This window comes from Sorex araneus, chromosome 6 (genome assembly GCF_027595985.1).
Source record: "Sorex araneus isolate mSorAra2 chromosome 6, mSorAra2.pri, whole genome shotgun sequence".
NCBI classification, from domain to species: Eukaryota; Metazoa; Chordata; class Mammalia; order Eulipotyphla; family Soricidae; genus Sorex; species Sorex araneus.
Genome location: NC_073307.1, coordinates 74,232,246 through 74,244,676, shown reverse-complemented (window position 1 = coordinate 74,244,676; position 12,431 = coordinate 74,232,246). Strand labels below are relative to the sequence as shown.

General features: G+C 40.1%; 1 protein-coding gene across 1 annotated transcript in view; it reads right to left on the bottom strand.

Annotated features, from left to right (window-relative positions):
* Positions 1-12,431, bottom strand: part of DNAH9 (dynein axonemal heavy chain 9) — a 570,390-nt gene that overhangs the window by 312,621 nt on the left and 245,338 nt on the right. The window contains exons 32-34 of the mRNA XM_055143580.1: positions 9,543-9,753; positions 4,482-4,609; positions 2,918-3,026 (exon numbers count right to left, since the gene is read on the bottom strand). Of these exons, the coding sequence (XP_054999555.1) occupies positions 2,918-3,026; positions 4,482-4,609; positions 9,543-9,753 (448 nt within the window). The remainder of the gene's footprint in view (positions 1-2,917; positions 3,027-4,481; positions 4,610-9,542; positions 9,754-12,431) is intronic.

Here is a 12,431-nt window from a genome sequence, read left to right as displayed (position 1 = left end):
ACAGGAATAAAATTAATATTATGCTTTGTAACTTGAGAGCTGATTAACTCCAATAATATTTACTCCTGGGCATCTGCTCTCTTCACTCAGTTGCCCTTAGTTCCTAACACCCCAAAAGCAGGGTCCCAACGAGGGACAGAATAGACCCAGGGCAAGCTGTGAGCTACCCTGGCATCAAAATGGGCCAGGACAAAGCGCCACAATATTCAACTATAAGTTGAGAACATGGTCATAGACAAATGCTGTCATGATCCAAAAGTAATGATGACACCAGGACCCTGCTGGGGTTAGGAAGACTAACCTGGCCTGAGGACTGTGTTCTGGAATATATAGTGAGATGTCCTCCGGAAGAACCAAACTTTAAGTCTGACATATCTCTTACTGTGCCCAATACAGAATGACATTGCTAGAAATATTAGAAGTAAATTTTCTATAACTATTTAAGTGGATTGCTAGCTGAGGAAGTAAGAAAGTGACACACCCCTGTTTGGACCCCACCCTCGAGCAGATCTCCTAGTAATCTGGAGTAATCTCCTTAGATGAGATTTTTGTTAATCTCCTCCTGGAGGAGTGGTTTTACCCTTCTTTGTTGATTTGTTAATGTTCAACCCACCTTTGTGTCACTGCCCTATGTGATTGCTATATAAACTATGACTGTGGGGGAAGAGACGAAGACAGCAGAGACAGAGGGAGAAGACACAGAAAGGCAGAGGCAAGACAGAAAGGCAGAGGTAAGACAGAAGCAAGATGAGACAGAAGTGGAGAGAGAAGATACAGAAGCAAGAGAGAAGACACAGAATCAGAGACAGAGAGAGGTCAGAAGAGACCAGAGGAGAGACTACAGAGACAGAGACAGATAGAGAGACAGACAGAAGAGAGCACAGCGGCACAAACAGAAGTGAGCACAAGGAGGAGCCGTTCCAATCTGGTCCACGCACAGTGGCTCAACAGCACCGAATGCGAGCGGCAAGAGAAAGAGAGAGAGAGAGAGAGAGAGAGAGAGAGAGAGAGAGAGAGAGAGAGAGAGAGAGAGAGAGCGTCACCCCCAGAACTCGCAAACAACAACAGTACACACCACACACATCATCACCCCCTCCCACATGCATGCGTCTTTGTAATTTTTACAGTGGATCATTTAAAAATGTCCTTATAATACAGAGAGAAAAGGCATGCACAGAGGCAGTCATGTGATTATGGAGATGAATTTTCTGATAGTCCCCTAAAACATATCCAAACTGGAATATACAATTTTCCATAAGATCTTTCAGAGAAAGTGCTGCTGGGATGACACCTTGCTTTTTTATTTTTTTTATTAGTGAATCACCATGAGGTACTTAGTTACAGACTTAAAAACGTTTGTGCTTGCGTTTCAGTCATACAATGATCGAGTACCCATCACTTCACCAGTGCCCATTCTCCACCACCAATGATCCCAGTATCCCTCCTGCCACCCCCCACTCCATGCCCTCCCCCTCCCCGCCCGCCCGCCTCTGTGGCAGGGCATTCCCTTTTGTTCTCTCTTTCCTTGATTTTAGATGCCATAACCCATAACCAGATTATCTATCTCTCTCTATCTATGTAGGGGGCATACAGCTGTACTCAGGGGTCACATTTGGGCTCTATGATCAGGTATCATTACTGGATGTGCTTAGGGGATGATTTTTGATACTGGGAAGAAACTGAGGTTGGTCACATGCAAGGCTATTGCTTTATTGTCTGTATTATTTCTTTGGCCTACAATCTGCTTTTCTATAAAAATAAGAGTGTTCATTTCTGTTATTTTTAAAGCACAAACTATGGTTATTTCTTACAGCAGTTACTGGATGACAGAGTTAATTCTAATGGCCTGTGTTGATCAACCTCAGCATAAGCTTTGGAAAAGGAATATGCATATAGTAAAGATATATATGTTCTCTTTATCCTCTAGTTTCTGTTAATAAATGTTACCAGCAGAGATAGGAAAAGCTAAGTCATAAAGCCATTATTTTCTACCAAGATTTAGAGACTTGAAATGGTCTAAAGATATCCTAATTTTTCCAAGATACAAAAACATTAACTCAAAAGATATTTCAACACCTTTGTTTATTGTAGCTCTTAATATGATATCCAGGATATGGAAGCAACAAACTGTCCAACATCAGATGAATGGGTAAAAAAGCTATGATATATGCATCCAGTGGAATATATTATGCAGCCACTGGGGAAAAAATTCACACAGTTTGAGGCAAGTTGGTTGAAGGTGTTAATTTAACAAAATAAATCAGAGGGAGGACAAATACAGTATGATCATATCCATCTGTGTTATAGAAAGAAACATCAAGTGTATGGACAATATCAATCTACAGTAAACCTCTGATGCCAGAATACAGACATGAGAGTATGAGGTGAGGGGGAAGGAAGTGAAGATGCTACTTCGATAGTGTATGGGGACATAGGTGGGGGGTCTTCAGCATGTGGGTGGAGCCAAGTGAAGTCACAGTATGCATGAAGACAATAGCAACAATTGAGAAAGGGATGGGAGAGAAGAAACACTGGATTGGGGTGGACATAGGGATGAGGGTGTCGAGGTTGGTGGCAAGGCTACACAATACTTTGTACACCATGCCAGAAACTTAAGCACTTTCATTACTCCATTATCTAAAATATGATAAAAAATTAAAAATATAAAAAATACCCTAATTTGAGGCATTTTTGTGTAGAGTAAAGCTGTGGAGAGCGCAGAGAGTATTTCATTTTTATTGCCAAGACATTTATGAATTAAGAAGATCATACTGCCCTGTATTTAGAGCACTTGCTCAATCATGGGAGTGTGGATGAGAGATGTGCCTTGAGCTAGAGTATAGATGATGCAGTAAAAAGTGGAGGCACCTTCCTCAGCTGTGCTATTTTGTATTAATTTCCTTTCTTAAGTCTTTACCTGCTCTGGAGACAGTTGCTGGTGTGGCTGTGCGCAGGTGGCTGATTTCAAAGAGAAGTCTCATTGTAGGGTTCAGAGGGATCCTCTCGTTACTTGCCAGGGTCAACACCTAGAAACAATATGAAAGGACATTGGAGTTGTGAAGGAGCTGGAATGTATGACCAGCTGGTAGGTGTTTGGATGATACCAACAGGCTATAAATTATTATTCTTTTCTTTGGGATTGCATTTTCTAAATTTTCCAAAATATCCTATCTCTTATTTTACCCTATCGTACTCTGTCTCTCTGTGTTTGTACTTGTATGTGTGCATTTAATCATATGGCAAGCACTGTTGTCCCATTGTTCATTGATTTGCTTGAGTGGGCACCAGAACATCTCCACTGTGAGACTTGTTACTGTTTTTTGACATATCAAATATACCATGGGTAGCTTGCCAGGCTCTGCTGTGCGGGTGGGATACCCTCGGTAGATTGCCGGGCTTTCCAAGAGGGACAGAAGAATCAAACCCAGGTCAGCCACATGCAAGGCAAAAGCCCTACCCACTGTGCTATCGCTCCAGCCCAGTTCTGAAAATACTGGTGATAAGTAAAATTAGGATTTTAAGAGAGACATTTCCATGCCTATATTCATCAGAGCATTATTTATAATAGTTGAAAGAAAAATGCGATCTGTTTATATAGTTATGTATAGTTTAACATTTGAGTCAATGAGAAACTTCACAGATGTTTCAAACTATGTAACTTAGGTTTATAGCTGGCAGTACCATTTTGATTTGTATAATTGTACTTCTCATTTACACAATAATGAAATTGCCTAACAGGGCCAGAATTCTTAGAAAAAAATCATTACCCTTACGCCTATGTAATAAAATATTGTTCAGTGACATAAAGAAATCCTGCCTTCTGTAAAAACATGGAATGCCCTGAAAATAAGATGACAAAGTATGATTTTACCCAAATGAGATATTTACAAAAACCAAACTCAAAAAGTTCATGGTTTATAGGAAGGTGTATAGGGGAAAGAAATAGTTGAAGGTTGTCAAAAGGCTTGAACTTCTAGTTATAAGATAAATAACTTTTTGGAACCTAATATACCTATGACAATTATAGTAAAGAGTACTGCATTTTTTACTTGAAAGTCAATGAGAGGGTAGATCTTAGACATTCTCACATAGTACACCCTAAACATATATATTGTATGTCCACTATATAGTAATAAAGTTTGAGCCATTAAAAAATTAAAGATACAGGGACCAGGGAGATGATCCAGCCAGTACAGAGCTTTCCCTGCTTGAAGCTGGCCCATATTTGATATTGGGGACCACGCATGGTTTCCCGAGCCCTCCAGTAGTAATTTATAAATAAAGAGCCAGAAATAAGCACTGGGCACAACTGGGTTGGCCCCAAAAGCAAAAATAAAGACAAAAATTAAAGATATTAGTAATATTTTCTTAGGATGAGCCTTTGTGTGGAATAGAGATTTCTAAATATCTCTGCCAGACTGGTGATCTGATTTTAGAATGATTAGAATTGGCTTAAAGATTTCCTCCCCTCTTCTTGATACCTTGTTGTCATCCATAACAGTGTTCAGAGACTCGATCCACATTGGGTCTATATCACCATCCAGTAGAATCCACTTAGGCCCGTCATGAGTGATGTTGGCCAGCTCCCGCATGATGGATGAAAACAGTCCTGAAAATAACAGTGTAGCTTAATTTTTTCCAGCACGATGCACCATCATATTTATACATCCTTTCCTTCTTTGCTATAACACTGTCAGATTAGATATGGTTTTCTATCTTATTTTACAAAAATTTTGACTGTGATCAAAGTGTCTCTTTGTCTTCAGTCTTTTTGTAAGAACCATAACATAGGGAGCAATAAGATAGTATGGGATTTGCTGTGTTCCTTGCCAGTAAGTAGTTAACCTCAACTTGTTCTTCAACACCACAAGATCTCCCAAGCATTGCTGGGTGCAGTTCTGGACACCCTACAGCCTCCTTCACAGAATTACTGGGGTGGCCTGGAAGAGTACTTCATTCCCAGCACTTCATTCCCAGGGGGTCTGGTTAGGCAACGCTGAAAGGTGGGGCCAAAGTGCCAAAAATATAGGGAAGGAGCCTCTAGGTGTCCTGAGCATCATTTGGGAGTTTCCCGTTCTTCTGGCTGCCCAAGGAAGAACCTTTCAGTAGGCAACAGTGACATTGTGGAATTACACCAAAGCTATTTAAGTAATTAATTATTATTATTATTCCTTTGCCTTTTGGGTCACACCTGGCTATGCTCAGAGGTTACTCCTGACTCTGCACTCAGGAAATACTACTCCTGGTGGTGCTCAGGGGACCATATGGGATGCTGGAAATCGAACCCGCATCAGCCACGTGCAAGGCAAACGTGCTATCACTCAAGCCCTAATTAATCAATTAATCAATTAATTATTTTTTTTTACTCTATTTTCTATTTTATTTTTTTTTTAAATTTATTTATTTTTAATTAGAGAATCACCGTGAGGGTACAGTTACAGATTTATACACTTTTGTGCTTATACTTCCCTCATACAAAGTTTGGGAACCCATCCCTTCACCAGTGCCCATTCTCCACCACCCGTAAACCCAGTGTCCCTCCCACCCTCCCCAATCCCATCTCCCCCCCACCCCACCCTGCCACTGTGGCAAGGCATTCCCTTCTGTTTTCTCTCTCTAATTAGCTGTTGTGGTTTGCAATAAAGGTGTTGAGTGGCCGCTGTGCTCAGTCTCTAGCCCTCATTCAGCCCGCAACTCCCTTCCCCCACATGGCCTTCGACTACAATGTAGTTGGTGATCGCTTCTCTGAGTTGACCTTTCCCCGGAACGTGAGGCCAGCCTCGAAGCCATGGAGTCAACCTCCTGGTACTTATTTCTACAGTTCTTGGGTGTTAGTCTCCCACTCTGTTATTCTATATACCATAGATGAGTGCAATCTTTCTATGTCTGTCTCTCTCTTTCTGACTCATTTCACTCAGCATGAAACTTTTCATGCCCATCCACTTGACTACAAAATTCTTGACCTCCTTTTTTCTAACAGCTGCATAGTATTCCATTGTATAGATGTACCAAAGTTTCCTCAACCAGTCATCCGTTCTGGGGCATTCGGGTTTTTTCCAGATTCTGGCTATTGTAAACAGTGCTGCGATGAACATACATGTGCAGATGTTGTTTCGATTGTACTTTTTTGCCTCTCTGGGATATATTCCCAGCAGTGGTATTGCTGGGTCAAATGGGAATTCAATATCTAATTTTTTGAGAGTCGTCCAAATTGTTTTCCAGAAGGGCTGAACCAGTCGGCATTCCCACCAGCAGTGAAGAAGGGTCCCTTTCTCCCCACATCCTCTCCAACAGCGGTTGCTTTTGTTCTTTTGGATGTGTGCTAGTCTCTGTGGTGTGAGGTGGTATCTCAAAGTTGTTTTGATCTGCATCTCTCTGATGATTAGTGATGCAGAGCACTTTTTCATGTGCCTTTTGGCCATTCGTATTTCTTCCTTGGTAAAGTTTCTGTTCATTTCTTCGCCCCATTTTTTAATGGGGTTGGATGTTTTCTTCTTGTAGAGTTCAACCAGTGCTTTATATACCATTGATATCAACCCCTTATCTGATGGGTATTGTGTAAATATCCTTTCCCATTCTGTGCATAGTCTTTGTATTCTGGTCACTGTATCTCTTGCGGTGCAGAAGCTTTTTAGTTTAATGTAGTCCCATTTGTTGATCTCTGTTTTTACTAGATTGCTTAGTTCCGTGTCACCTTTGAAGATACCTTTATCTTCAATATCGTGGAGGGTTTCGCCGACCTTGTCTTCAATGTACCTTATGGTTTGTGGTCTAATGTTGAGGTCTTTAATCCATTTTGATCTGACTTTTGTGCATGGTGTCAGGTCAAGGTCTAAACCCATTTTTTTGCATGTGGTTGTCCAGTTGTGCCAGCACCATTAAATCAATTAATTATTAATTTTAGGCCACACCTGGCTGTGTTCAGGACTATTTCCTAGTCGGTCATTGTGATGCCCTGGGGACCATCACAGTGGTGGGGACTGAACCAGTCAGCTACAAACAAGGAAACACCTTGCCAGCTCTGCTCTTTCTCTTGGTCAGACATCAAAGCCTTTTAGAATAAGGACTTTCATCCTTTTAAATTGTAGCCTTAAAATTTATTTTCCAATATGTGAACTGTATGAAATTTAATATGGCATTATATGAAATTTATAAATTTATATCTAAGAGAATCTCTTGCCCCCACATCTGGCTGTCTTCCTTGGGGCCCCTCGGAGGGGGTAGGCTTCAGTCTCCCTCCCCGCCCTGGGCAGTGCTCTCGTAGCCAAAGACCTCTGGAGTCTAGCCACAGCCATGCTCAAGTTCGGACGAGCCTCATGCATGAAGATACCGGCAGAGGAACCCAGGTGTGTGGGACCTGGAGCTGAGACATCCAAGCCTGCTCGTATCGGGACTGGACCTCTTCTGCTCAGATTTCCATTTTCCAGTAGCTAGGCGGTCACACCCAGGGACTGCCCCTGGTGCCATGCAATCCCACCAATGGCCAACATCCAGAGACTATAAAACCAAGCTCCCGGAAGTGACATCTTTTAGGCTAGTTCTCCCTCTGGGAGTACCTGGCAAGCTACCATGTGGCAAGTTTCCTGCCCACATGGGAGAGCCTCGAAAACTCCCCATGTTGTATTCATATGCCAAAACCAGTAACAATGATAGGTCTCATTCCCCTGACCCTGAAAGAGCCTCCAAAGCGGCACCATTGGAAAGGACAAGTAAAGAGAGGCTTCTAAAATCTCAGGGTTAGGACAAATGGAGACGTTACTGAGTCCGCTTGAGAAATTCGATGATCAACGAGATTATGATGATGATGATCATGTATATATACACACACACATATATATTTGGTACCAAACCTTGCTAGTACTAAGGGGCTATTCTTAGCTTTGTGGTCAGGGGTGACCCTGGGGGTTCCTGGGGAGACCATACGAAGTGCTGAGGTTTTGAACAGAGTCAACCATATGTATGGCAATTGCCTTAGCTCCTGTACTTTCTATATACTTTTGCATTTTTAATACTACTATGACTAAACACTAATATAGTAGGGGTTTTTGTAAATATTATTTTATGCTAATAAGTTTTTACATCACTTTCAATAGATTTCTGGATAAATGCATTCTTAAACATTTCAGTTTTTAGTTTCTGCTACTGTGAATATAATTTGCACTTGTAATTACATTTTTAGCTTTCCATAATGGTTAAGAAATAATTTGTCAAATTTTATGTATTTATTTAATATTTATCTTTATGGATGCCGAAAGTAGATAATGGAACAAACATGATAACCTCTCAGTGTCTGTGTTGCAAGCTATAATGCCCAAAAGTAGAGAGAGATTATGGGGAATATTGTCTGCCATGGAGCCAGGGGAGGGTGGGAAAGGGGGGGTATAGCTGGTTTATCGGTGGTGGGGAATGTGCACAGGAGGAGGGATGGGTGTTTGATCATTGTGATATTGTAACCCAAACATGAAAACTTGTAACTATCTCACGGTGATTCAGTAAAATTTAAAAAAGATAAAAAAATTAAAAAGATTTATCTTTAATAACTATTCTTTTGGGGGGATGTTGGGCCAGAATCAGTGTTTTTCAGAGCTTATTTCTGACTCTGGAGTGACAACAAAGTGGGTGGGGCGTTTGCCTTGCATATGGCAAACCTGGTTTCGATTCCTCTGTCCCTCTCGGAGAGCCTAGCAATCTACCGAAAGTATCTTGCCCGCATGGCAGAGCCTGGCAAGCCATGGGTACATGGCATATTTGATATGCCAAAAACAGTAACAATAAGTCTCACAATGGAGGTGTTATTGGTGCCTGCTCAAGCGCAGTAATTGATGAGCAACGGGATGACAGTGACAGTGATAGTTCTCAAAGTTCACTTCTGGTAGTTTTTTGGGGACCATATGTGGGTACCTAGAGTCGAATCTGGGTTCGCCAGGAAGCTTTAACTCCTACAATAGCTCTCCAACTTCTTTCATGCGTTATTTTTAATTCTTTGAACATTACATTGAGATCAGCTCTAAATGAAACTAGACTTAAAGCCTCTGAAAATTGCTCTGGAACTCTGTTGTATAAATTATCTTTAGCATCACCCAAATGTGGCTAAAGAATAGTCTTCACAGTTTCTTCACTTCTATTGTAGTGCTGGTTAGGGACTACCCATGCTATCTTAGGCTAAGGGATTCATAATTTGTTTGGGAATGAGTCATGACATTTCCTGCTTGACTCAGTGTGTCTTAAAACCATTGCCAGGCATACATAACAAGGACTCCATGAACTGTGCTCCATACCCATTAAATTATGATTTAAATTCCTGACTAGATCAATCCTTAAGGGCCCTTAATTATGGGGAATTGAAAGAAGTTTTTAAGAACAGTATCGAAGGTCTGAGGCCCATCTCAACGTCAAAATTGATTTCTTACTTTGTTGAATTCTTTCTATGTCTTAATCTCATCCCAAACAACACACTCTCCTAAAATTTATCCCATTACACTCAAGTATGTCAGAGGGAATGTGGATGGTGGGAACTTTCCCAAGCAGTAGCCTTCTTTTACCATCTTTCCATTCTCGGGTTGCTGGATTGATGATGCCAAACAGTTCATCATTTGTGACTGCCTTTGGATTTAGATCAGTCCACACAGGGCGACGTTTCATAATCTGGTAGGTCTTGTGCAAGCACCTGAGCACCTGAGACTTGCCCGTACCAGCATTTCCCACTACAAACACAGAATGCCGCACTGCCAGGAGCTCCTCCAGCTGGACCACCTAGGAAGACATAATACTTAGTCAGAGGGGCTAGTTTATCACCTGCATCCCTACTGCTTTTCTGTGAGCCAGGTGGGTATTAAAAGTGAGAGGTGAAGTTAACAGAAGAGTTATTCACCCCAAGGAGGTAGTTACGGAAGGGCAGACAGGACTCATTTACCACCTTATTATTCAAAGTATAAAAGTATTAGCTTAACGAGTTCTAACCAAGCTCTAGAGAATGTTCCAGATATTGGATATCTAGAAATCTAGATATCTTTCCTTCTCTTGTGATTATATAGTCCAATAGAGAAGTCATGTTGCCAAAATAGAATAATGCAAGGTAGTAAGGGCTACAGTTTAGCTATTCATGGGAACAGATAAGAAAGAACAATTGATTTTGCACAGATAAAAAGAAAAGCTTTAGAGTTGTTGGCTTTGAATTGTAATTTTAAGGATGAATTGTCTGCCAAGAAGATGAATATGGATACTCCAGGCAGCAGTAACAGCACAAGTAAAAACTCACAAGTGAAAACTTGCGGTGTGGCAGGACATGATATGGTTGGCTGGGTGGCTTGATGAGGCTGGAATCAGAATCCCCTGGAGCTGATGGAAGCATTGAAGGTCTTATCACTCTTATTCTAATTCGCCTTCAAGCTCCTTTCTACAATAAGAGTACTTTTACAGGGATAAAAACTCAATCATATCACTGCCACCATTCTATCTCTTCTCTGGTTCTCCCAAACTTTGATAATATCAAATAACTTAGCTTACAAAGCTCTATGTAAATATAGCACAAAGTAGCGCCAATCTGATCTATCAAGACCCAATATGCACAAACTAGTAGGAAAAATTACTTGAAGTCTTTAATTATACTCTGTTCTCTGTCTATGTGCTTTCTCCTAACAAATTACCCTTAATTATGTCTACCTCTGCCAGACCCTATACATTCTTTAGATTCTTTAGTCTGAGGTAAGTTCTTTATACTTACATCTTTCATCCTATACTTACAAATAATACAGTGGTTACATTTCTGTATCCCTGTTAAATTATCAGCTTTTTAAAATCATGCATGACTATGCTTCTTACCTATTTCCAGTGTTTATCAGAGTTTATCAGGACTGAAGAAATATTTGTTGAAAATAGAAATGGTATGTGTAAAGGTCAGCTGGGTCATATAAGGAAAGATCAAGATTTATAAACCAAATTTCTTCATCTTTTTAAATCAAGAGGGAAAAAGTACCAATTACCAAGCATTCTCCATATTACCACCTCTCCTACATAACCCCTAATATACACAATTGTGGTTTATTTCCTTACTCTGTAGCTTTGACTATTCTGGATATATAGATTCAAACTAGAGTGATATTTTGTGACTACTTTCTTTAAATTAAAAATGTTTCAAGGTTTATCTTTGGTATTGTATGTATCATTACTTCATTTATCTTCATATTTGGATGAGTTTTCATTGCATAGGTATTTTGCATTCTGTATACCCATTTAACAATTACAAGATTACTTATGTCATATGTCAAAGACTGTAACAGCTATAAACACCTCAACTTTTGATAAGATGTTTTGTCGGCATATGTATCATTAATCATATTGTTTCTTCTTTACATATTCTATCTTCTTTCAGATATATTCAATTTTTACATTGTCATGTTTGTTAATATTCACATTTTCTTTCATGTTTATATGGAGACATTCTGCATTTTCCTTGATCTTACAAGTAGAAGATTAAAAGTACTTATAGTTTTATGATTTTAGTTATTATGATTCTACAGAAGAAAGCAGTTTTCTGGACTATACTTTATTCTCTGTAAGTAAAATGTCATGACTAGAAAGAAGATGTTCTCAGCATCAATCCCAGGTCACATAGAAAATCTTCTTTCATTCTATTTATTGATCAATGATATCTTTACTTTAAAACAAAAAATAGATGAATTTTAAAAAATTTATCTCATTGCTTTTTGGGAAAGTTTTCTTGTTAACAAGAGAAGATGGCAGCCAGGAGACCTGAATGCACACAGTGAGTAAGCTCTACCCTGCTCCTCCCACAGGCCAGACCACAGGTAGACGTGTTTTTTCCAGTGGTAGTTTAGTATTCTCCCCTTCCATATTCCTAAAGATCAATATCTCGGCTCTCTGGGGCAGTCTTGCCACCCCAAACAGATTAAGGTAATAGTCCATTAGATCCTACTCCAAACAACATTCCCCTGAAAACTCACAAAAATAAGTAAGTGCAAGAATCAATACAACCCTAATCAAAACGTAAGAGTGAGTTGAGATAAAAACAAACAAACAAAAACATATTGCCTGAATCAGTGCAAGAGGCTCCACACAATTATACAGAAACAATAAAGAGGAAGGGAATATCCTTGAAGGGGAAAGAGGAGACCTCTACCCACCAAGCTCCCCAAGGTTCTCTCTGGCACTGTGGAGTGGATGCTGATAGTGTATTGAGACCAGGTCCAGATCACCACAGGCACCATGGGGAAACAGCACAGAACCCTACATGGAAGCAGGTGAAGTGAGGAGCCCTGGAACCTCAACAAGGAATACCCATCTACATAATCTCTCTGATAAAGAATTCAGAGACAATATAGTGAGGATGTTATAATTAGTCTTGAGAAAGAATAGGTTGGGCGTTTTGAAATGAAAGCAGAAATAAGAAACTACAAACAGAAATGTCATAA